This window comes from Pinus tabuliformis, chromosome 3_1 (assembly GCF_031772625.1).
Source record: "Pinus tabuliformis cultivar Carrire ecotype Pingquan chromosome 3_1, CPIR1, whole genome shotgun sequence".
Classification (NCBI taxonomy): Eukaryota; Viridiplantae; Streptophyta; class Pinopsida; order Pinales; family Pinaceae; genus Pinus; species Pinus tabuliformis.
In genome coordinates this window covers 523,996,594-524,019,709 of record NC_142301.1, presented here as the reverse complement: position 1 = coordinate 524,019,709, position 23,116 = coordinate 523,996,594, and the positions used below count along the sequence as shown (strand labels likewise).

The 23,116-nt window shown below is 38.5% G+C and overlaps 1 protein-coding gene across 3 annotated transcripts in view; it reads left to right on the top strand.

The window, feature by feature from the left end:
- The window catches only part of LOC149188128 (kinesin-like protein KIN-7D, mitochondrial), a 295,893-nt gene that overhangs the window by 10,847 nt on the left and 261,930 nt on the right, over positions 1-23,116 (top strand). For all 3 annotated transcript variants that reach the window (XM_089411595.1, XM_089411593.1, XM_089411594.1), the window contains exon 3: positions 7,947-8,036. In XM_089411595.1, the coding sequence (XP_089267721.1) occupies positions 7,947-8,036 (90 nt within the window). The remainder of the gene's footprint in view (positions 1-7,946; positions 8,037-23,116) is intronic.

Sequence of the window (23,116 nt, the reverse complement as noted above, 5' to 3'; positions counted from 1 at the left end):
CTCAAATGACTGACATCATGTATTCTTGTTTGTGAATACTTCTTTAGGAGTCTTGTCATATAATGCTCGATGAGGAGTCCTGTTCTGTACATATACACTAGTGTTGGCACCGTCTCCCCATAGGAACTTTGGCACATTTTGATAATGTAGCAAGGCACAAGCAACCTCCATGATAGTTCTATTCTTTCTTTTTGCCACACCATTTTGTTTAGGATTATATGGTAGAATGGTCTCTTTCTTAATACCAGCTTCTCTGCAAAAGTCAATGAATTCATTTGAAAGGAATTCTCCACCATTATTTGATCTGAAGACTTTGATTTTCATTCCAGTTTGGTTTTCAATCAATGTTTTGAAATTTTTAAATATATCAAAGGCTACATCTTTGTGCTTTAGAAAATATATCCACGTTTTTCTAGAGAAATCATCCACAAAGGTGATATAATACAAATATCCACCTATGAATGTCACTGGCATAGGTCCACACAAATCTGAATGAATTAGCTACAGGATGTCAAGAGATTTGGTATTGTTAGAGGGAAAAGGCCCTCTCGTTTTCTTTCCACTTTCACAACCAAGGCAAACACCATCTTGTTTTGATTGGATTTCTGGCATTCCATAAAACAACTTCTTTACTTTGTGCAGTGCCTAATAATGAAGATGAGCAAATTTGTGGTGCCATAATTCGATCTAATTGAAATTTCATTCTTGAGCCATAGCTTTAATTGGTTTCCCATTGACCTTGTAAAGCCCTTCTACTCTCGATCCAAGAGTAAAAGCATTTTTCATGTTCGCTTACTTTGGCCAGGTTAACACCTTTCCTTTTATAAAGGCCACCTTCATTCCTTTATCTTCTAGAGTAGATATAGATGCAAGATTTTTCTTTAGACCAGGTACACATAAAACATCTTGAAGATAAGTAGTTTCTCCAAGATCCAAATGAAAAGAAACTGAACCAAACCCTTTTACAGGGTATGTAGTGTTATCTCCAATGATAATGTTTAAACCAGTCTCCCTCTCAACCAAATTAGAGATGACTTCTTTATAACTAGAGAAGTGCCTAGAGGCACCACTATCCGCTAACCAATCATCTAAATAATTTGGAGGAGAAGCACTAGACAAAGCTGAAATCAGTATGTACGTAGATTGAGAAGTAACAACATTATTTTCTTACCTTGTATTTCTGTATCTCTTTTGAGGACGAGGTTCTTGATCATGATCACTGCGAGAATTGCTTCTTCCTCCATATCTTGTTCCTCCGTAATTCCTCCTTTTTCGATTAGGAGACTGATTATTGTAGTTTTGCTACTCCTTTGATTATAAGAGGATCTTCTTTCTGGACAATCTCAAGCATAGTCCTTGTGCTTGTGACAGTTAAAGCATTCAACGTTCCTCATGCTCTTCTTGGGTTTGGACTTTGGCTTAGAAGATTTTCCCTTTCCTTTCTTCTTCTTTGCTTGTGCAGCGAAGGCATATGGTTCTCCTTCTTCATGTCTTTGTATTCTGCCCCTTGAAATCATCCTTGATTTTCCCTGCTTGCATCTTCCGATCAATTCATCAAAAGTTGGCAGAACATTGTTATTGCCGATAGTGGTAATGAATACTTCCCAAGCTGCAGGAAGACCACCAAGGGATGTGTGTACCAATTCCTTATCAGATATGGGCTCGCCAACAAACAAAATTTGGTCCTTGAGTTCAGTAATCCTTATAAAATAAGATTGAATAGATTCTCCCTTATTCAATTCGATATCTTTGAGCTGTTTCTTTAGGTTAATGACGTGATTCAGATTTTGGACTTCAAACATGGCAACAATCTTGTCATACATTTCCTTAGATGTCTTCAGTTTGGAGATATAGGTAAGAAGATGGTCTTTGAAAGAATCAATGATAATTTTGCGGGCTTTGATCTCACCTTGTATCTTGCTTTAGCAGCAACAAGGGCATTTTCAGGAGGCTGGGGTACACCTCCTTGGACATACTCTAGAACATCTTCTCCATCCAAGTTGGTGTCCAGTTTGAGTTTCCAAGCAACATAATTTGAAGCCCTTGTCAATTTCTCGTAGTACTTGAAGAAGGATGTAACCATCTGAACTGATTTGCCGTTGTATTTTGAGCAACAAATAAGGTTTTTCAGCAGATAATTGCCTTAAGCTTACTGTTCTTGAGCTTATCTTCATCACAACTCTGATACCATGTTAAATTTTGTAGATTTAAAATTTAATTTCTGAGATCATAAACCATAGAAGACAGTCAATGAACAACAAGACAAAGGATTTGGTCCAAGACAAGGGAAAAACCCCACTATGGGGGAAAACCCTTTTTAAAATGTTTTTCTATTAGATCTTCTTAAAATGTTAAATAGAGATGCATAATCAATGTACAAAACCCCTTTCACAAATAACAGTAGTAACAAACCTTTTTAATATGACAGCTTCAAAATACCACCACAGCCCTCCAAAGGCTTCCAAAACAAGAGCAGTAGCCACAAGTGCATGAAAAGTGCACAAGTACGAGAGCTAAATACTAAGTGCAATATTTTCCAAATGCAATATTAGAAGGCTACTGAAGCGAGGGCAATATACCAGCAATCAACCTCTGGTGCGGAAGCAATATTAAGAATAGAATACCTTTGGAGCGAGATCAATACAAGAGCTAAATACTTCTGGTGTGAGAGCAACGCCAATTGCAATAATACTTCTCTGGAGCAAGAGCATTAACAACAACAAATAATAAGAGCAGAAACCACTGGTGTGAGAGCTGCACGAGAGTTCTGAGATCTGTCAATAGATCTGCCAGATAATAGATTTTCCAAACAATAAATCTGCCAAACAATAGATATGCCAATGATGATAAGAGATTTGCAAATCTGCAATAGATCTCCTACTGATAATAAGAGATTTGCCAATGATGATAAGAGATTTGCAAATCTGCTACTGATAATGAGAGATTTGCCAATGATGATAAGAGATCTGCAAATATGCAATAGATCTGCTACTGATAATAAGAGATAAATTATTGATGCGAGGGCTTGATCACCAATGCGAGAGCTAGATCACCAAAGCGAGAGAGAGAGAACTCGATGTGTTGCAAATGAAGGTTTTTCTTCAATATATAGAAAACTTTGAGGCAAAATCCTTTCCTCGAATTAAGTGTTTTGGAAGCTCCTAGAGTGAACCATTCAAATTAGATAACTTAAGTGATTTTATTTTGCACATGTCTAATTGAATCACTTATTGATTTTATTTGGGACATGTTTGATTGCTTTAAAATATTTTTGAAATAACTTTTGCTCTTATGAAAAATAATTTTCCCTTGAGAAATAATTCGCTTCAAGGGAGAAAGGGGTTAACCACATGAAACGATTTCTAGGGAAATTTCTCCCTAGTTGCTCAAAAATTCAACACTCACAACTTTGGGTGCAAAACCCACCACCTGGGTACATTGCCCATGAAGCTCCATATTTGTGGGTCAACTCCTCACAAATCCAGTACCCCGGGGATTGTGGGAGTCCCTCCCAATCTACACATTTCAACATAGAGCTGGATTGCATTCGATGCTATTTTGGTTACGTGCACCCTTACATGCTATATAAATGAGAACTTTTGCTTATTTGTGTACAAATGGCTTGGATCCATATAGATGCACATGAATATATATGTTTTTCTTTAAAATTTGAATATTTTATGTGTTTTTGGTCGATCGGTTTTTTGGTCTTGTTTTTTTACTAGTTCCAATCTGGTTTGGACTGTTTCCAACTTCCTGGTGTAGAGGGGTTTTTGGTTCGATTATTGGTTTGGTTTTGCTAACATAGAGAAGGGGAAGGCTTCCTTTGGATTTAGAATCGGCATGGAGCACACTCTTCGTCTCCTTCTCAATAGGATGAGGCTTGCAATGGGTACAATGCTTCCCTTCCAATAATCAAGGTAATGAGCTTATTTGGAGTTGGTATTCTTAAAGAGATTTGAGGGTTTGTGTTGTGGGGGAAGCAATGATTTGTTTGTAACTTTATGCTAGCTAGTACACGCCCTAATCAAGTGGGGTGAGGAAGATGCCCCCTTGGCTTAGGAAGATGTGGAGGGAACTAGCTCGACCAATGGGAGAGGAAATGTCTCGCTTGACAAATGGAGGGTGAGGAGGACACTCACTTGACTTGGGAAGGTGAGGAGGGAACTAGCTCGACCAACGGGAGAGGAAATGTCTCGCCCGATAAGTGGAGAGTGAGGAAGACACTTGACTTAGGAAGGTGGAGATCCTTGATGAATGTGTATAAACACTTTGCATGAATAGCGATCAGAAAAGTCACAAAAGTATTGATATTTGGGCTTTCTTATAACTAAGTGTGTTGTTCTTGGTACTTGTTGCATTCTAAATTTATGGCTTATGCTTTTAAAACATCTTTGCTATCAAACTTCTTCTGTGGTGTATACTTGATTGAATCATTCCAAGGAGATGGCTCGAATCGATTATAGATAAATAAGGAGAAAGTTGAAAGGAGGAATAGTAGATTATTCTTGATGTGTCCTATTAAACATGGTGGCTTGTTAGTAATTCCACGAATACAATCAATGGATAGTGGTTCCAATAAACTTTAGGTGGGTTGAATGAAATTCTGATTACTGTCTAGTATATTTAGCATCATATATGAGAATGTAGTTTGGGGTGAACTCAACATCCAATGTATGGGTGGGTAACAATCAGGGAAAATTAAGTTTAGTGGAAAACTTGGGCATATGGGTTTTCATTCATGGTAGATGAAAACTCAATTTTTATTGATAGACAAAGAGCTGTGGGATGTTGTCAACGACCAAATTAGTAAAATTGAAAAACACTTTTTAGGTCTCTAAATGGACTGTCAATGACTGGAGCTCAATGATTATAACTGTTCCAGGGTTGTTTGATGTATATTTGCATCATATACATCATTTAAAGTCTTCAAGGGTTAGAAATTGACAGTGCTACTTTGGCTTTGAAGTAGAGATTGTTTAGTGCATGGATGGAGGAAGGTGATTCCATGATACAACACATTAATAAGTGTCATTTCTTGTTAAATTAGTTAGCTGGCATAGATGTTCAAGTGGAAGATGGCGATGCCAAGGATATTTTCTTATACAGATTGCTTACTAGCTATTGAAACTTATTTACTTTGAGTAAAATAGATCCTAGTTTAGAAAGCTTCATTGTTTCCTTGCTCGATGATGAAAATAGAACAGGAGGAGTTGATTTAGAAAAAGAAGAGAAAATAATGACTGAAAAACAAAACCAGTTCTCCTTTTAGGGAAAATAAACATGACCCATCCTCCAATGCTCAAAAGAAAAGCTCTGTTATTATCCTAAACGTTAACGACATAACATCATGAATTATATGTAGAGAGAGCACAAGATCTGATTGATGGAAAACTAAAGGACAAAGCTTTGGCTGCGATTGATAGTAGCATAGATCAATGTGGTTTTGCAATGTATCAAGACGCTAAGAAATCAACTAAAAAGTACAGGGATAGGACATGATCATCATAGGATTGGAAAGAAATTCAAGGTAGGAGACCAAAATTGGTTGCCCAACAAGCGAGGAGTCTTAGGGGCCTTGTGAAAATAGTCTTTGAGACATGGGCTTTTTGAAGTCTTGGAATAGGCATTCCAAAATGGTTATAGTCTTAGTTTAGTACCATATATGTGCATTCCAGAAGTAGTGAAAGCGGGGGCTCTGAAACTCTACGAGCCATCCATCCTCGATGAGAAAAATAAAGGGAATGTATTACCTTACATAGAAGACTAATGTAAGATGTTGAGGCATAATTAACATAAGATATGGTTTTGCAAATGAAGATCAATACAACTAGAAGGGGTTAACAAGAAATTGGTAAGTTGCATGGGAGTGGTAACTTCCATGGATTTGCAAGTGGTACTTTGGAAAGAAAGTTTTTTATGATAGTTAAGTGATAAGCATTGTTGGAACTCTTCATGGAGAGGATTGAAATTGTTACCACTTGGATCTTCTAGGTACAAATTTGGCAAAGTGAAGAGCTTCAAATAGAGCAGCCTTGTTATGGTGATGCTAAAACGCCCCTGCCATGGTCAAAACTCACTTGAATGGTCTGTATAAGGTAGTTGGGAAATACTGGGAAAAAAAGAGGATAATAAATGATTCTTATGGAGGAACACCCAAGCATAAATGAGGCCAGGTACACTTGAAACTAAGAATTGGGGCTTTGCATTTATTATTGGAGATGTCAGCCCATACAATGAAGATAACCCAACTTAAAATTAGGCATATAAGCTTATGTCAAAGGAGAAAAGATCATCTTGTAGTGCAGTGCTTGTGTTTTTGGTAGAGGCACGCTAGGGATTTTTGGAAGCTTTAAAAATAAGGGAAAGTGCCTTGGGAGGTGCATTTCCTTAGGGAATCCTCTTCTTAGCATTTAGAATGTCATTATGGAGAGTTTTCAAACTCTAAGTGCTCATATGAAGGATCGCCCTAAATAGGGTTTGTCTAGGGTGGGAGCATATAAACAAAGAGAGTTACGTTTGCCAAAAGAGTGAAAGAAGACCTAAAGGACTTAGTTGAAAATCTAGCTGGAGCGAAGAAGTCAAGGGCATTTCAAGTTGAGGTTTATCATGTTTTCTTTGTATTTTCCTTAGTGAATTTGATGGGTCAAGTGACTCTTACAAAACTCCTGTATGTGTATTGTGACCAAAAAGATCACAGGGTGCCTAGTTAATGCTTTCTTTATTGTAGACTTTACCTCCTTAGAAAAGCTCATATCAAAGGACATGAACAGGAGTGCTGGCCTAACATTAGCCGTAATGTATGGATCCTGTTTAAACTACAGTATAGCAGACTCCTGATAGGGGTTGGATTTGATTGCTTCAATTCAAGCTAACTGCAACTACATAATTGATAGAGTATTTATACTATATGGATAGGCTCCTATTTTGCCACATCAATGGAATGAAGGATGACAATGGTATGCTTGTCAGGCAAATGTTAGCTGGGATGGTTAGACTCTGGCTTTAGGGCTGAATTCAGAACTTGATATCTGTAAAGAAAATTGTAAAATTTTGTGAATGGCTGTGTACATTCTGAAAGTAGCTTTGTTGCAATTGAATATTGATATATCCACTCTGTACTTGTTTCTTATAACGATTTTGTTGATTGTTAGTGCTTGATTGTACATTATAATACTTTCTTTCTGAGAAATGATTCTCATAGCCTCTTAGGCTAAGCTGCTGCAGGGGTATATCTGTGCTTTCAAAGTTACCCAGGACTTGCACCTGGCCTCATTATGATTTTAATAATTCTAATTTTTTTCCAACAGTCATTGTTATCATTCGAAATGGTTGTATGCTGAGTTGATTTACCTTGAATCCTATTCTTCAGGAAATTAGTTATGATTGAAGTAGATAACAGTATTTACCGGGACAGCGAATATTATATGCAAGGAACAGGTTACCTCTGAGTGCCAAAACCCTGCTGGAATTAATTTCCAGATGGGAAAATAACTTGACTGACTGGTTTGTTTGAAGTTTGAACTGATTCAGAGGCATCCCTTGCTTTCAGAATTATTAGGAAATCAGAAACATCCCTCAGCCTGAAGTTTGCATAAGTTAGGTACATGTAATTATTTGCTTAGAAAGGGAGTGGAAACTACATAGACTTTGTTATGCAGTTGAAAGATAGTAGTTATTGTTTCGAAGCATTGGATTTTAATATTTATTCTTTGATTCAGGGTAAATTATGAAGGGTTTTCACAATGAAATGAAGTTGTCAAATTTGGAATGTAGAATTTCTCCAGAATATTTAATTTGATATAAAGCACTAAAGGAATTCAAGAGCAATCGTACTTGTAGCATAAATTCCTACTATGATAAAATTTGATGAATATTGAATATTGTAGTATACTATGTGTTTGCCAATATTTTGACGAGATCAACATGCTTTGTGCAACATACAGATAGAGTTTTTGGACCTGTTACGACAACTAAAGGAGTCTATGATGTAGCTGCCAAAACTGTTGTGCGTTCTGCCATGGAGGGTGTGAATGGTAAATTCTCGTGAGCTCTGCTACTTCACTTTATAGAACACAATATTCTGTTTCATAATAAATAGGCTTTCTATTAAAAAATTGATCACAGAAACTTTCTAATTCATCAAATGAAAGATTTAGATTGTAGAATTTCACGTTTATCTATACTGCATAGTATTGTAACACAAATATAATTGAAGAGGATAATACATGTCACTCTGTATAATAATGTTGCTGCAAGTTCATTTATGGTAGTGCGAGATAAACTAATGAACATCAAATATATCATGCTCTCAAGTTACTCACCCCACATATTGTAATATAGCACCCTAAGTTGGTATGGTGGTTTAACTACCTAACTAACCTCTAAGCTCAATTATGGTAATAATTTGGTCACATGTCCCTAACTTAGTGACATTTTTTTTCTATATTCTAAAACCTCCCTGAATAGGAAATGGCATTTTTAGCTTATTATCCCCCCCTTAACATGAGATTTGGGACATTTTACAATTCAATTTTCTCACAAAGGAGAAACATAACTCAAAACTATAAACTCAACTCCCATCCATTCGGTCATGCTAGTAATTGCTCATGATGCTCCCTAGTTAGAATGAAATGGAATTCACATTAATGTGCACTAAAGACCCAATAGGTCAATGGAAATAGAGAATACATCATTTATTAAAAGCCCATACCAAATTAAATTGCGTCCGAGATGACCACTCACAATGAGAAATAAGTAATTGAAGTAAATTGAAAATAAGTAAACCAACAACCATAATTGAAATAAGATATCAAAACTTTAAACCAACAACCATAATTGAAATAAGATATCAAAACTTGGGCCTCCAATAAGGTTATCATGGAGAGGAAAGCCTTAGAAAGTGAGGAGAGAGATGATGAATAAACACCTATGTTTGAGTGAAAGTAAACACGTAACCAAAAGAAGATGGATTTTCCCAAGTTGACATCTTTGATCCAATAATGCAAATGTCTATACCCAATGCTTCTTGTTTGATGCCATCAAGAGATTGGCCTTCACTAAGAGGGCCTTGGGTAGTGATCCTAGTCAACATGAATCTACTCTCCTTGGGGTGAAGGTCGAAGGGAGATCTCCCCTGACATCCAAGAACAATCCACTAGAGGAGAAGAAACTTGAAATCTGTTGTTGGTAAGATGAATGGCTCTTTGTTGTGTTGATTCTCTTAGAGCTCATTGGCTTGATAAGAAATTCACTTGACTCAGAATTGGAAAAAACTCGGCAAGGCAAAAGAGGAAAGAGTTTGTGTTGGATTGAGAAACACTCAACAAGTACAAGAATATGTTAAAATTGGCAACTAGGGCCAAACTCCATGTGGGTCATCTTATTAATGGCAGCTGATATTTTTCTTGGATTCCTCTCATCGAGAGGTGTAGGATTGATCTAAAGATCATCCCGATTCCGATAAGTATTCATGGAGATATGAATTTATTTGCGTTATGGGACAATTCGTCAAGGTCGGCTAGCAACCAAATAAACCCCACTTGTGCAGAACGTTTTAGAATAAATAGAGGTGGCCTTCAAGTCATTTCTACACACTCACTTGGGATCTCTTCCTTTCTACTTGTCTTTGGGTTTTAGTAGGATGAGAGATCCTAAGGGATAACACTGCCCTAATGGAGCAATGCTCTACGCTACCCTAATGAAGAAGCCCTAATGCAGTTAATCAAAGAAGGCTCTATGCAGTCCTAGGAGGAGTCACCTCTACACAGTCAAGAAGGGTTCTACGCTGTCTTAATGGAGATGAGATGCCCTAGCCACAGTCAAATCTAGGAGCTCACGTCAGCTGTCATGGAAGGGCTAATGCTGCCCTATACATAGTCCTAAAAGGAGGTAGATCTTGCCTTATCTTAGTCGCAGGTAAGGGAGAGTCTTAGCTGCAGGCAAGGGAGAGATTTGGCAGTAGTCAAAGGAGAGCTCTAGCATCGTTAAGGAGGAGATAATCCATAGTCCAATAAAGGTGTCCTAGCCACAGTCTAAGGTGGCCAAACGAGCAGCAAGTAAAGGCCCTAATCTGCAGTCCAATAAAGGTGCCCTAGCCGCAGTCTAAGGAGTCTTAACGAGCAGCAAGTAAAGGCCCTAATCCGTAGTCCAATCAAGGATACCTAGTCATTGTTTTATCTACAATACACAACCCTTATCAACAGCACAAGGAGGCCTATCCCTATGTATGTTGTAGGTGACAACATGGAAATCTAAGTGCTGTAGGTGCCTATGTGTGCTGTAGGTGACAACATGTAAATCTAAGTGCTGTAGGTGACAACATGTAAATCTAAGTGCTGTAGGTGCTCATGTGTGCTGTAGGTGACAACATGTAAATCTAAGTGTTGTAGGTGCCTATGTGTGCTGTAGGTGACAACATGGAAATCTAAGTGTGTTGTAGGTGACAACATAGAAATGTGTGCTGTAAGTTCAGCAATGGGAAACAATGAAGCTTGGTGAAGCATGGACAACAACAACATGGTAAAGCATGGACAGTTGCAAGCATGGTGATGCATGGAGCAACAATGAAGCTTTATGGAGCAAGTAAATGAGACAACATTATAGCTGTACATGATCAATACATGGACATCATGTACATGATACAATACATGGACAACAATACATGAAACAATAGATGGGACAACTAGTACATGGAGCAGCAAGGTCTAACATGTCTACATGGGACAGCTAGTACATAGAGCAACAAGGTACAACATGTCTAAATGGGATAGCTAGTACATGGTGCAACAAAGTGGTAGCATAAGGTGCAATATGATGATGGTACATGGGACAATAGTGGTAGCATAAGGTGCAACATGATGATGTGTAGAACATGGTCATGAGGTCTAGCAATGTGGTGATGAGTGCAACATGGTGCAACACGGTGAGGTGCAGCATGATGACGAGATGCTGCAAAATGATAGGTGAAGGAGTCACCTTGGAGAATCGGTTGTAGTAGCATGTCTTCAACTGATCTCATGTAGAGATGATCTATTCTCTTATCTAGAAAGTCTAAGTGTTGACTTCTGTTGTAAATGTACTATCTCTCTCTCTCTCTCTTTGTGCTGAACTATTGAAGAACATATAAGAAGAATTGATCAAGGGTTTCCCCGCATTGGGGTTTGTCCCTGGCTAGCACCACATCTTGTGTCCTCTTGTCTTGGCCTGTCTTCTGCGATTTATGTTTATGTTCTGTCTGTAGTTTACTTTAATGTTGATGTGATTGCTAATCTGGAAAAGATATTGAGCTAACCGTGAAAATTGAAATAAATTGCTTTAAGCATAGAACATACGTAAACTTAATAGAATAATAAAGACACTTGCAATAGTGGTTCGTTGAGTAAATTCTTGAAAAACCTTACTGTTTTTGATGCCTAGATGACCATCGACATCAATGGGTGGCCAACAATTGTATGTAGGTGCCATACATGGGTTATTTTGCTGTCTTGTAGTTTTGTTTGATGTCATGCCAACTCTTCTTGAGGCATGTAATCTTTGAAAATGTGCGTAAATTTGCATAGGAAAATGTGGCCTTATTATAAGAAAGCTTCCCAATAAGGCCCTGTTCTCAAGTTTGGAGCTTAATAAAAAAAGCTCGTCCTCTCATCAAGGAGAACTCTTCTAAGATCCATGGGAATGGCAAGAGCATCAAAATTTGGGATGATATCATTATGGGAAACCCTCCCTTAGCCAATCAAGCAAACCTTCAAAATTTAAGAGGTTGGATGAGAGCAAATGGAATCAACACTTTAAAAGATATCTCTCAATGGCAAGATGGGAATTGGGCAGATTGGAGGATCAACAATCTTCCCTGAAACCTTAAAACACAATGGAATTCTTTAGTAATCTTTCTAAAGGGAGCTGCCCCTCTATGCCATGATTCCCAAGATTCATTCAGATGGGACTCGAATGGTGGAGATTATATAGTGAAGTCTGGTTATATGACCATCCAATCTCAACAGGTTAATCAAGATTGGGCTTATTAGAGAACTGTGTGGAAATCAGAAAGTTTACCAAAAGTCAAAATATTCATCCAGACTCTCCTCAAAGGTAAAGTCTTAATCGCTGACAACCTTTAAAAAAGGGATTTGCAGGCCCATCTAGATGTCCAATGTGTCTTTCAAGTGAAGAAAGCATTCAACATCTTTTCCTTGGCTGTGCCTTTGCACAAGAATGTTGGCACCTTCTAGTAAGTCCTCTAGAGGCCAATATGCAACTATCACAACCTTTCAATGAATTCTTCTCTACTTGGAAAAGAAATTATCCATGCTCTCTTAAAAAGGAAACAATAAAAAGGTATTGGAATAGCCTTCCCTCCTTTTTGTGTTTGCAACTTTGGTTGGCAAGAAACCAACAAATTTTCAACGATCGATCTCCAAGCATCAACAATGTATTGTCCAGGACATGGAGTCTAACAATAGAATTCTTACCATCAAAAGGAGTAAAATCAATAAATACCAACTAGATCCAACAAGAGGAGAGAACTTGGATTAATTATGCAATGCGAAGGCACAATAGGCCAACCATCATCAATCCAAATCCTAATATTCAGAAATGAAAAATAAGATTAAAAAGTGTTGAATACATCTTGTGGATGAAAAATCTAAATAGACCGTGCCTCCTATTTGATGGTGCATCCAAGGCAAACCTTGGCAAAGCTAGAGCTGGAGGCATCCTCTTTGACCAAGGTGGAATTAATCCAACTACTTATAAATGGGGTCTAGGGGAAATTTCAAATAATAAAGCAGAAGCTTATGGACTGTTATTAGGATCAGTGATACTAAAACAAAGGAACATGCAGAACCTAGTAATTCCGGGTGACTCGGCCATCATTATCCAAGCAATGGTTGAGAGAAGCGCTCCTTCGAATAAGGCTCTGAGTCAAATCATCAAAAGGATAAGGCAAAATTTGGTGAATATGGAAAGGTCTCTTTTAAACATATACTAAGAGAGAACAACAGAACAATAGACAATCAATCTAATTTAGCAGTTTCTCGTTCTCTTGGTGGGTCACGAATTTCGAATGAGAAAGAACAAATACCAATCCCATAAGTGTCCCTACTATCAAATACAACCAATGTCACTTCGGCTTTGGGATCGGTGGTTGACTAAAATCAAAACTCTGCATAATTCTCTGATTTCAAATCTCTGTAAAATCTTTTTCGACCTCCCTCTCTGTCATTTCTCGCTTCCCAAGCAACTCGTGTTAGCATATGACTCCCGTGATCCTCTAATGCTTCCCTCCCGACAAGAGAAAATTCCAACTACCAAGGTAACAGAATTCAATCCCAACAGGAGCCTTTAGTTAATTAGTATTAGAAGATTGAAGAACAGGCCTCCCTCCAGTCCTATGTCACAACTTTCGTAAGTTTCATATGTACTGTAAATGTAAATATATGCTAAATCGGTTTGTTCGGATATATAAGGAAAATGCATTAGGAAATCCAAGAAACATTGGAGGCGAGGCATGGAATCCAAGGACTGTGCTCTCTCTCCTTTCTCTTTTTGCATGCCTACCTCCAGAAGGCCTTTTGTAATGGGAGCAAGCTCCTTTTTGTTCTTTTTAGGAATAGAAATATCAGTAACTAATCTTGTTTTTGATGCCCAGGGATAAAAAAGTAACCCAATTAGAGATGGGTGACTTTGTCCTCTTGTAGTTTTGTTTGTCGCTTGAAGTGAATCGACATGGAGAAATTTCATTGAAACTTGCTGAAAAGATCATTGAAATCACATTGAAAAGGGTTCTAATGGCATCTTGGTGACTTGGACAAGTCAAACTTGTGACTTGTATGTCAAAATTTCCTTTGACTGAATGAAATTCGATCGGTACCAAGTTTGAGTTGTTCCACTTGAAAAAGTTGTTTGCTTGTCAATCCAATAAAAAATCATGATTTGGATGTTTAAATTGCGATTCCTGTGATAATGATTGATACAATAGTAGCATGGGTTGTGTGTTGGAACTATTGGTGTAATTTGTACATGTGGCTACAATGCATTTATATGTATCATTATGTACTTATAATTATGGCTAAGGCCATATTTTATTCCATTTATTATTTACTACGTTTTTTGTTAAGGTCAACCTTATTAAACTTGATATATAGTCTTAATAACCCACTTGGGGTGTGTGCCCTAGTTATGAAAGCCCATAACTCCTCTTGTGAAGATATCTCACTTGAGCTTTCTATAAATACACAATTTGGGCCTTCATTTGTATCATCTCGTCTTGTGATCTATTGTACAAATTGTGATAATCTGTGATGTTCCTTATGGCATGGTTAGGATGGACTTTTAGGGTTGGAGACAGATAGGGCACAGGTGCAGGTTTATTCTATCAGCGGACCCGAGGGTTTTTGGAGATGTTTTATGGGGTTTGAAGGAGATCACTTGCCATATTCCATCATCAAGATTGATTTCGCACAACTTGCTTCTCGTTCCATTGCATTTTGATAATCTCGTAAAATTGGGTTATTATTGTGGTTCCTAAGCCAATTAATTACGCTTAAGGTGGCATTCCAATAGGAATATTTGAAGGAACACCTTGGTATAATAGCTCATTGGAACTGGAATGAGAAGATCTATAAGATGGGATGGGTAAAAGTGATTTTCAGTGGCGGGAGGAGGCATGGTGGTCAATTTACAATTTTCCCACATTAAAAAGATATTTTAATTGAAATAAAAAGAAGTAAATGTGCTCGATTAAAATAATAATAAAATAGGAGCTTCTATAGGGGTCCATTGGATCTATAAAAAGAGGAGGCGATTACAGAATCTTGGATTGTTGATATTTTCTATTGATGAGGTTTGGAGAACCTAGTTCCCAACTTCTCTAGCCCTAGGATGGAAACTTGCAGGTTTGTTATTGGGTGTTGGATGAAAATCCAACACTCTTGAGGAGATTGCACCTAGAAATCTCATGGTGCTTCAACGAAGTTTTTGAGAGAACGGGTTTGCAGTAGCAGGTTGTAGCAATCTTCTCACTTGGTCGTCTACTTCATTACTAGGGTCATACATCATTTTGGTCAGAGATATTTTTCCAGGTTTTGCTCTGCTTGCTTAGCAAACCCAAGTTCCACTATTCCTTCATGTTGATGTACTCTTTCTAGTGGATTAATAAAATGGCTTAGTGATTTTATTGACATCTATTTGTGTATCAAAATGCTAGTTGTGTGTCTATTTGCGATTATTTTGCTGTTCAAGTTCATTTTTGGTATCTACTCTTAAATTTTCCATTCGAGAAATTACATAAGCATTAAGGGCCCTTATACTTGCTGCATTATTATTTTAGCACACACCTTCTTGGTTTTTGCAGTCTCTCTATTGAACTAGACCTATGTCATAGCTCATTGGGTATGTAATTTTATTAGGAGCATTATTGGAGTCAAATTTAGGTACTAGCCGTTCCCCACCTTGTTCAGTATTTACATTGACGAGTTGGAGTCCTTCCTTCATGACCATATTTAGGACAATGATTTGTGGCTTCTTGTCCTAACATCCTTTTTGCTTTTTGTTGGCTACATGATACTCATTGCGTCATCTCGAGAGGGCCAATAGAGACAATTGGATGCATTGGCTTTTTTTTTTCTCAATCTTCATCAGTTGATAGTCAACTTGGGTAAATGATTTTCAATAGGTTGAAAGAGTTTGTCTTATTCAATCATTTCTTTTTTAGAGGGGGGAAGATTAAGAGGGGAGGCATTCTCTTCAACCCTAGGTCAACAAGGGTCACAAATCCTTGGCCCTGCTTGAGAGGGTATTTTTGGAAACAATTTTGGGACACACAGTGTAAAGTGTCTCTTATGTACTCCATCATTTGGCCCATAGTTATTTACGCTTTAGGTTTGGGGCCAATGTTTGCTAGATTTTCATTGGGCCTTTGTAGAGGGAGTTTAACCCCTCTTCCTTTGATGCATTATTAGATGCAAAAGATTATCTCTCAACCCATCATTCTTGTAGAGTTTGGTGATTTCCCCCTTCGTCTTGAGATTGTGTTGAACTTGGTCTCACACCTTTAGTGTGTTTGTGGGGGCCTTGGATCTTTTGGAGCTTGTGGGTATTTTGGTGGACCACCTCCCTTTGAATACTTCCTTTGTGCACATGGCGACCTCTTACCCACTAGGTAGTAGAATAGGATTACCTAGGATGATATTTATAAGTGGTCCATAAAGGTCACTCAAACAAAGTCATTGGGCAAGTTATATCCAGCGATGACCCTTTTTTATAACACATTACTTGGGCCATTTCAACGTGGGTTTGCTTAGACTTGGGGTGGAGGTTGAGAATTAGTGTGATTTATTGAATAGGATTTATTGGTTGTGACATCTTTAGATGGTTGAGATAGAGGACATCATATTTAGCTATTCCAATTTTTATGATATTCTAGAGGGTGATTTCCATTGTTCATGAAGTCATGAATCCTATCTAGTTTGTTTTGATACTCTCAACTAGAGATGCTTGACTCTCTAGAGGGTCATGCAACCTTTTTTTCCCTTGATGAAATATCTTTATATTCCATATGAGGAATATAGATGTTACAGTTTTGGAGGGATGCTCAAACAACAAGGCTTGAAGCCATGACAAAGATATACTCTTTATGAGCTCAACATGTCAAATGCAAAAATTGAACCTCGGGAGGGGTGGGGTGGTGTGGGGGGAGGGGGAGTATGTCAATAGTTCTGGCAACCACTCGAGCTACATCCAATTGATAGGGGGTCATGCAACATATAAATTGTAGTGTTGCTTTTGATCCCAAATTAGTGAGCAGGTAGTGGGGCATCCCTACTTTCTAGAGATTGTAATGACATTGTCGTTTCAATTTTCACACTAGCAAACATATAGGTTCTTCCAAGGCTCAGTAGTAGGCTACCTCTGTTGTGCAACAAGACGTTGTGCAATCCATCTCTTCTGGTGCTCCTCCAGATAATCTTCTCTCTCGATTTTCCTCCACTAAGCCTCAAATGTTAAGGAGTTAGCTCTAGTGGACCCTAATATACCTACATTATTTGTATTTTGGATTTTAGATATGCTCCTATTGTACGTTTTTCTAGTAGATCCACTCTCCTCTTTTAGTGTTTATTCTTCAAGTTTTAACTTAGATCAATACTTTACATTCTACATCTTGCTTTATATAAGAGTAGCTTTTGCACTCCCACATTTTATATTGTATTAATTCTACTCATTGACCAATTTTGTGATCATTTCTTTGATGTTCATAAATTATCTGATCTCTAGTTCACTTGTGAGAAGGCTTATTTAGAATTTTGGTTAGATTTGGGCCCATCAATTCTCTTGTTGACCCTTGCAAATCTCAACAATGTGTGTTAGATGACAACGTTAAATGTCCTTGGTAGTAACCTACGATTGATAGTTGGATAGCTTGCCTCCTCATCATTAAAGATGGAGGAAATAAGAAGGTAAGCTATTGAACTATGGGAGATGAGTGTTGGAGTAAACAACATTTGAGAACTTGCCTGTCAAAGGTAGGGTATTTTTAAGGATTCGAATATGATTAACAGGTGGGCTAATTTTCCATGATTTTGTCAAAAAAAAAAGATTCGCCTGTTGGAAATACTGAGGGGGGGGTGAATCAATATTTCTTACTATTTTTTTTTTTTTAAATTGTTCTAGTGATTGCCAACAACATATATAGATATGTGTATGTATACACAAAACACAGAAATCAACAGCTGTAATTAATGCTTTTATTAAAACTCAAAACAGTGCAATGAAATAAATACAATAGAAGTATAAATCTGATTGTGAATAGTTGCCAAGCTCCAACTTGGACTTCAGTGAGGCTCCAACCTCCAGAGCACCAACTCTGTTTTGCAGTGGTCCTGCACTTAGGAGCACCTACTCCCAATGACTTCTGTCCAGTTCAGTTCTGAGGCTCCAACCTCTTGGGCTCCAACCCAACCTTGGTATAAACAGGTATGCTGCTGCACACTATTCAGCTGAGATTGTCTCACTCTTGCTCTCCTGCCTCTGCTGCTTCTACTGCCGCTACAGCCTCTGCTGCTTCTACTACCTCACACTCTGGTTCTTCACCACACCAATAGCAACAACAATTCTCTGTTTTTACTGTTTTATACATTCTCATGCCTTTGTCCATTCGTTTCCGCTTACTCAATGGCTCTTTGGCTTCCTCCTCGCTCGCTTGAGCTTCGGCTTCCTCAACACTTGCTTGACCTTCTGGCTTCCCTCCTCCATTCGCTTTATCTTCCTCATGATTACCTTCGATTGGTGGTGTCACAAAAATATAATGTCGTCGCGGAGGTGTTTCAGCGACGCTGAAACTGGTGTATCGGCAAATTTTTCACAAGTGTCGGTGTTTCAGCAATGGAGAAATTGGTGTTTTAGCAATTTTTCTCCAAGTGTTTCAACAGTGTTCAACAGCTGCAGCAGCCTTCACCAATGTTCACCAACAACTTCATACAACGCAAATTTTTCACAAGTGTCAGTGTTTTAGCAACGGAGAAATTGGTGTTTCAGCAACTTTTCTCCAAGTGTTTCAACAATGTTCAACAGCTACAGCAGCCTTCACCAGTGTTCACCAGCAACTTCATACAACGCTTAACTACCTCTACTCCTCTTGACTCCTCTTGGCTCTGTGTGCTCCTCTTCTTGAATATTGCCATATTGACATCAATGACAATCTGTGTCCAACAATCTCCCCCTTTGTTATTAATGGCAATATTCTTCTGTTCTCTCTCTCCCCCATTGACATCAATGGCAAAGGAATGCATACAGACTCCCCCTGTCAACTTGCTCCCCCTGTCCTGCTACATCTTTATGAATGAACTTGAGTGATGATAAAGAAATAACCCCCATCTTTTGACGCAGATGTTCGAATGCTTCTCGAGGAAGAGGTTTTGTGAAAACATCAGCTATTTGCTCCTTAGTACTGATATATTCCAGGACAATGTTTTGTTCAGCTACTTGCTCATGGAGGAAATGATACTTGATTGGGATGTGTTTGGTTCTTGAGTGCATCACTGGATTTTTGCTGAGACTGATTGCACTTGTGTTGTCACAATAGACGGTAATTGGTTGATCTGTACATATGTCGAGATCTTTTAGAGCTTCCTTCATCCATAGTATCTGAGTACAACAGTCTGCTGCAGCAATATACTCGGCTTCGGCTGTGGATAATGATATGGATGATTGTTTTTTGCTGAGCCAGGATACCAAACAGTCTCCTAGGAAGAATGCATTTCCACTAGTACTTTTCCGATCATCTATACTTCCAGCCCAATCAGCATCGGTGTATGCAGTTACAGTCAGTGTTGAGTTCTTTGGGTACCAAAGACCGAAATCAGAAGTTCCCTTTAGATATCTGAGAATTCTTTTTACAGGTAATAAATGGGATTGTTTGGGAGCAGATTGAAATCTTCCCACCATTCCTACTGCTTGCATTATGTCTGGTCGTGTAGCTGTTAAGTAAAGAAGGGCTCCGATCGTTGACCTGTAATGAGTTGCATCCACTAGAGGGGAGTCATCATCTTTGCTCAGTTTGCAGTTGGTTGTCACAGGTGTGCTCATGGATGCACAGTCCTCCATTCCATATTTTTTTAGCATGTCTTTTAGATATTTGGTTTGAGATATACACAATCCTACTCTAGTTTGAGATATTTGAAGTCCAAGGAAGTGGGACAGCTCTCCTATCATCGACATCTCAAACTCTTTTGACATGTTTTGAGAAAATTCATGGCTCATTTCATCATTATTACTAGCAAAAATCAGATCATCGACATAAATAAGAGCAGCTAGTAACTTACCTTGATCCGTCTTTATGTATAGATTACTTCCAGCCACTCCCTTTTTGAAGCCTTGTTGTTGTAGGTAGTGATCCAATCTTGCATACCAAGTTCTAGGAGCTTGTTTCAATCCATATAAAGCCTTTTTCAACTTACAGACTAGGTCCTTTCCTGCTGTCAAATCAAAACCTTCTGGCTGCTCCATGTAGACTTCCTCTTTGAGTTCCCCATTTAGAAATGCTGATTTCACGTCCATTTGATAGATTTTGAATCCTTTTGAGCAAGAAAATGCTAAGAACATCCTGATAGCTTCCATACAGGCCACTGGTGCAAATGTCTCTTCAAAGTCAATTCCTTCAATTTGTGAATAGCCTTTGCAGACAAGTCTTGCTTTGTTTTTGATAACCTGTCCTTCCTCATTCATTTTATTTTTGAACACCCATTTGGTTCCTATTATGTTTTTGTCCTTTGGACGAGGTACCAGCTCCCATGTCTTGTTCTTCTCAATCTGGGACATTTCTTCTTCCATTGCTTTTACCCAATGAGGATCCTTACTTGCTTCTGCAAATGTTTTTGGTTCTACCATTGATAGGAGGGCAATGCATTTTCTCTTGGGTGAGGTTGTTATCCTTCTTCGAGTCTGCACACCTTCATCTCTATCGCCAATGATTTGTTCTTCTGGATGGTATCTTTCAACATACTTCATCTTTGAAGGGGTATGAGGTGGTTCTCTTTTCTCTTCTTCTTGAATATTGCCATATTGACATCAATGACAATATGGCAATGAATTTTCTCTTGGGTGAGGTTGTTATCCTTCTTCGGGTCTACACACCTTCATCTCTATCGCCAATGATTTGTTCTTCTGGATGGTATCTTTCAACATACTTCATCTTTGAAGGGGTATGAGGTGGTTCTCTTTTCCATGATTCGACTCCACATTCTTCTTTGGAGTAATTCTTTCTTCATTCTTGGAATCTGGGATGCAGTTTTGATAACATACTTTTTCATCTTTTGGATTGCAGGAAAGTGCATCGGCATATCTTTTCGCACTATTCTTAGTGCTTGAGGATTCTCCTTTGAAACCTATTCCAGACTTGTCATGTTGAGGTTTTTGATTTTTCAGAATAGTCTCAAGTATTTGAGAGCTTTTACAGCCCTTTTTAATTTGCTCCAACTCCTTTCTCAAAGATACTATTTCGGCCTCACGTTCTTCACAAGTCTCTTCTTTTTCTTTAAGCTTTGCTTCCAAGAGATCTTCTCTCCTTCTTATTTCCTCATTTTCCACTTTGAGAGAAATGATTTTGTTCCGTAGTTTCTCATTTTCTTCAATGGCGCTTATTAACAGTTCATCTGCATTTCCTTCTAGCCCTGAGTCATCATCATCTGTGAGTGCCATGAATAATGCTTCTTGGCTTTCATCATGATCACTTTCCTCATCTAATTTCTTTTTGATGACCATAAACTCATCCTCATCAGACCCATCTTGCTTGGAGAAGAAGTTTTTCTTATTGAACCCTTTCTTTTTATGTGCCATTCTTTTAGAATTTCCTTCATCATCACTGTCATGTTTATGAGGACATTTTGCTGCATAATGACCTATTTTACCACATTTAAAACAGATAAGAGGATACTTGCCTTTAAGCTTAGATCCTCTCTTAAGCTTTCGTACAAATTGAGCCAATTTAGATTCCACATCAGACTCATCACTACAGTCATTCCTTTCTTTCCCCTTCTTTGACTTTGAGGCCTTGAATGCTGCATCTTTGGAACTTGGGCCACCTTTCCTCATTTCATAGGCAGTGAGAATTCCATGGAGTTCATACCATGGAAGAGACCTTAATACCTTTTGAACAATGGTACTTTCTTCAACTTTTTCGTCCAATCCTTTCAGGGAATTTACCACTGCAGCTACTCGAAGGAGGTATGCTGCAATGCCTTCTTCATCTTCCATCCTCAGACTTTCAAATTGTCTTCGGTGAGTTTGAAGCTTTGCCTTTTTTACTTTTGAGTCTCCATCATACAAGCCAACTAGCTTCTCCCACATTTCTTTGGCAGATGTACAGTGCATGATTTTTGTAAACTCAGAATCAGTGATTCCACTAGTGATGGAGTTCATGGCCTTTGCATTTGCGATGTAGGCTTTACTCTCGTCTTGGTCCGTTGGAAGAGTGGTAGTCATTTTGTATTCATTTTGAACAAAATGCCAGACTTCGGGTCCAAGGGACATTAAGTAGTAGGTCATTATTTTCTTCCAGAAACCAAAGTTAGTGCCATCAAACAGAGGAGGTCTTCCTGATGCTTCGTGATTTCTCATCATGGCTGCGGATCCTTCTTCACGCTGTTAGGCTAGTATGAAGAAGTCGGCTCTGATACCAATTGTTGGAAATACTGAGAGGGGGGTGAATCAGTATTTCCAACAATTTTTATATTTTTATTTTTTATTTTTTTAATTGTTCTAGTGATTGCCAACAACATATATAGATATGTGTATGTATACACACAACACAGAAATCAACAACTGTAATTAATGCTTTTATTAAAACTCAAAACAGTGCAATGAAATAAATACAATAGAAGTATAAATCTGATTGTGAATAGTTGCCAAGCTCCAACTTGGACTTCAGTGAGGCTCCAACCTCCAGAGCACCAACTCTGTTTTGCAGTGGTCCTGCACTTAGGAGCACCTACCCCCAATGACTTCTGTCCAGTTCAGTTCTGAGGCTCCAACCTCTTGGGCTCCAACCCAACCTTGGTATAAACAGGTATGCTGCTGCACACTATTCAGCTGAGATTGTCTCACTCTTGCTCTCCTGCCTCTGCTGCTTCTACTGCCGCTACAGCCTTTGCTGCTTCTACTACCTCACGCTCTGGTTCTTCACCACACCAACAGCAACAACAGTTCTCTGTTTTTACTGTTTTATACATTCTCATGCCTTTGTCCATTCGTTTCCGCTTACTCAATGGCTCTTTGGCTTCCTCCTCGCTCGCTTGAGCTTCGGCTTCCTCAACACTCGCTCGACCTTTCAGCTTCCATCCTCCATTCGCTTTATCTTCCTCATGATTACCTTCGATTGGTGGTGTCACAAAAATATAATGTCGTCGCGGAGGTGTTTCAACAACGTGGAAATATAATGTCATCGCGGAGGTGTTTCAGCAACGCCGAAATTGGTGTTTTAGCAACGCCGAAACTGGTGTATCGACAAATTTTTCACAAGTGTCGGTGTTTCAGCATCGGAGAAATTGGTGTTTCAGCAATTTTTCTCCAAGTGTTTCAACAGTGTTCAACAGCTGCAGCAGCCTTCACCAGTGTTCACCAGCAA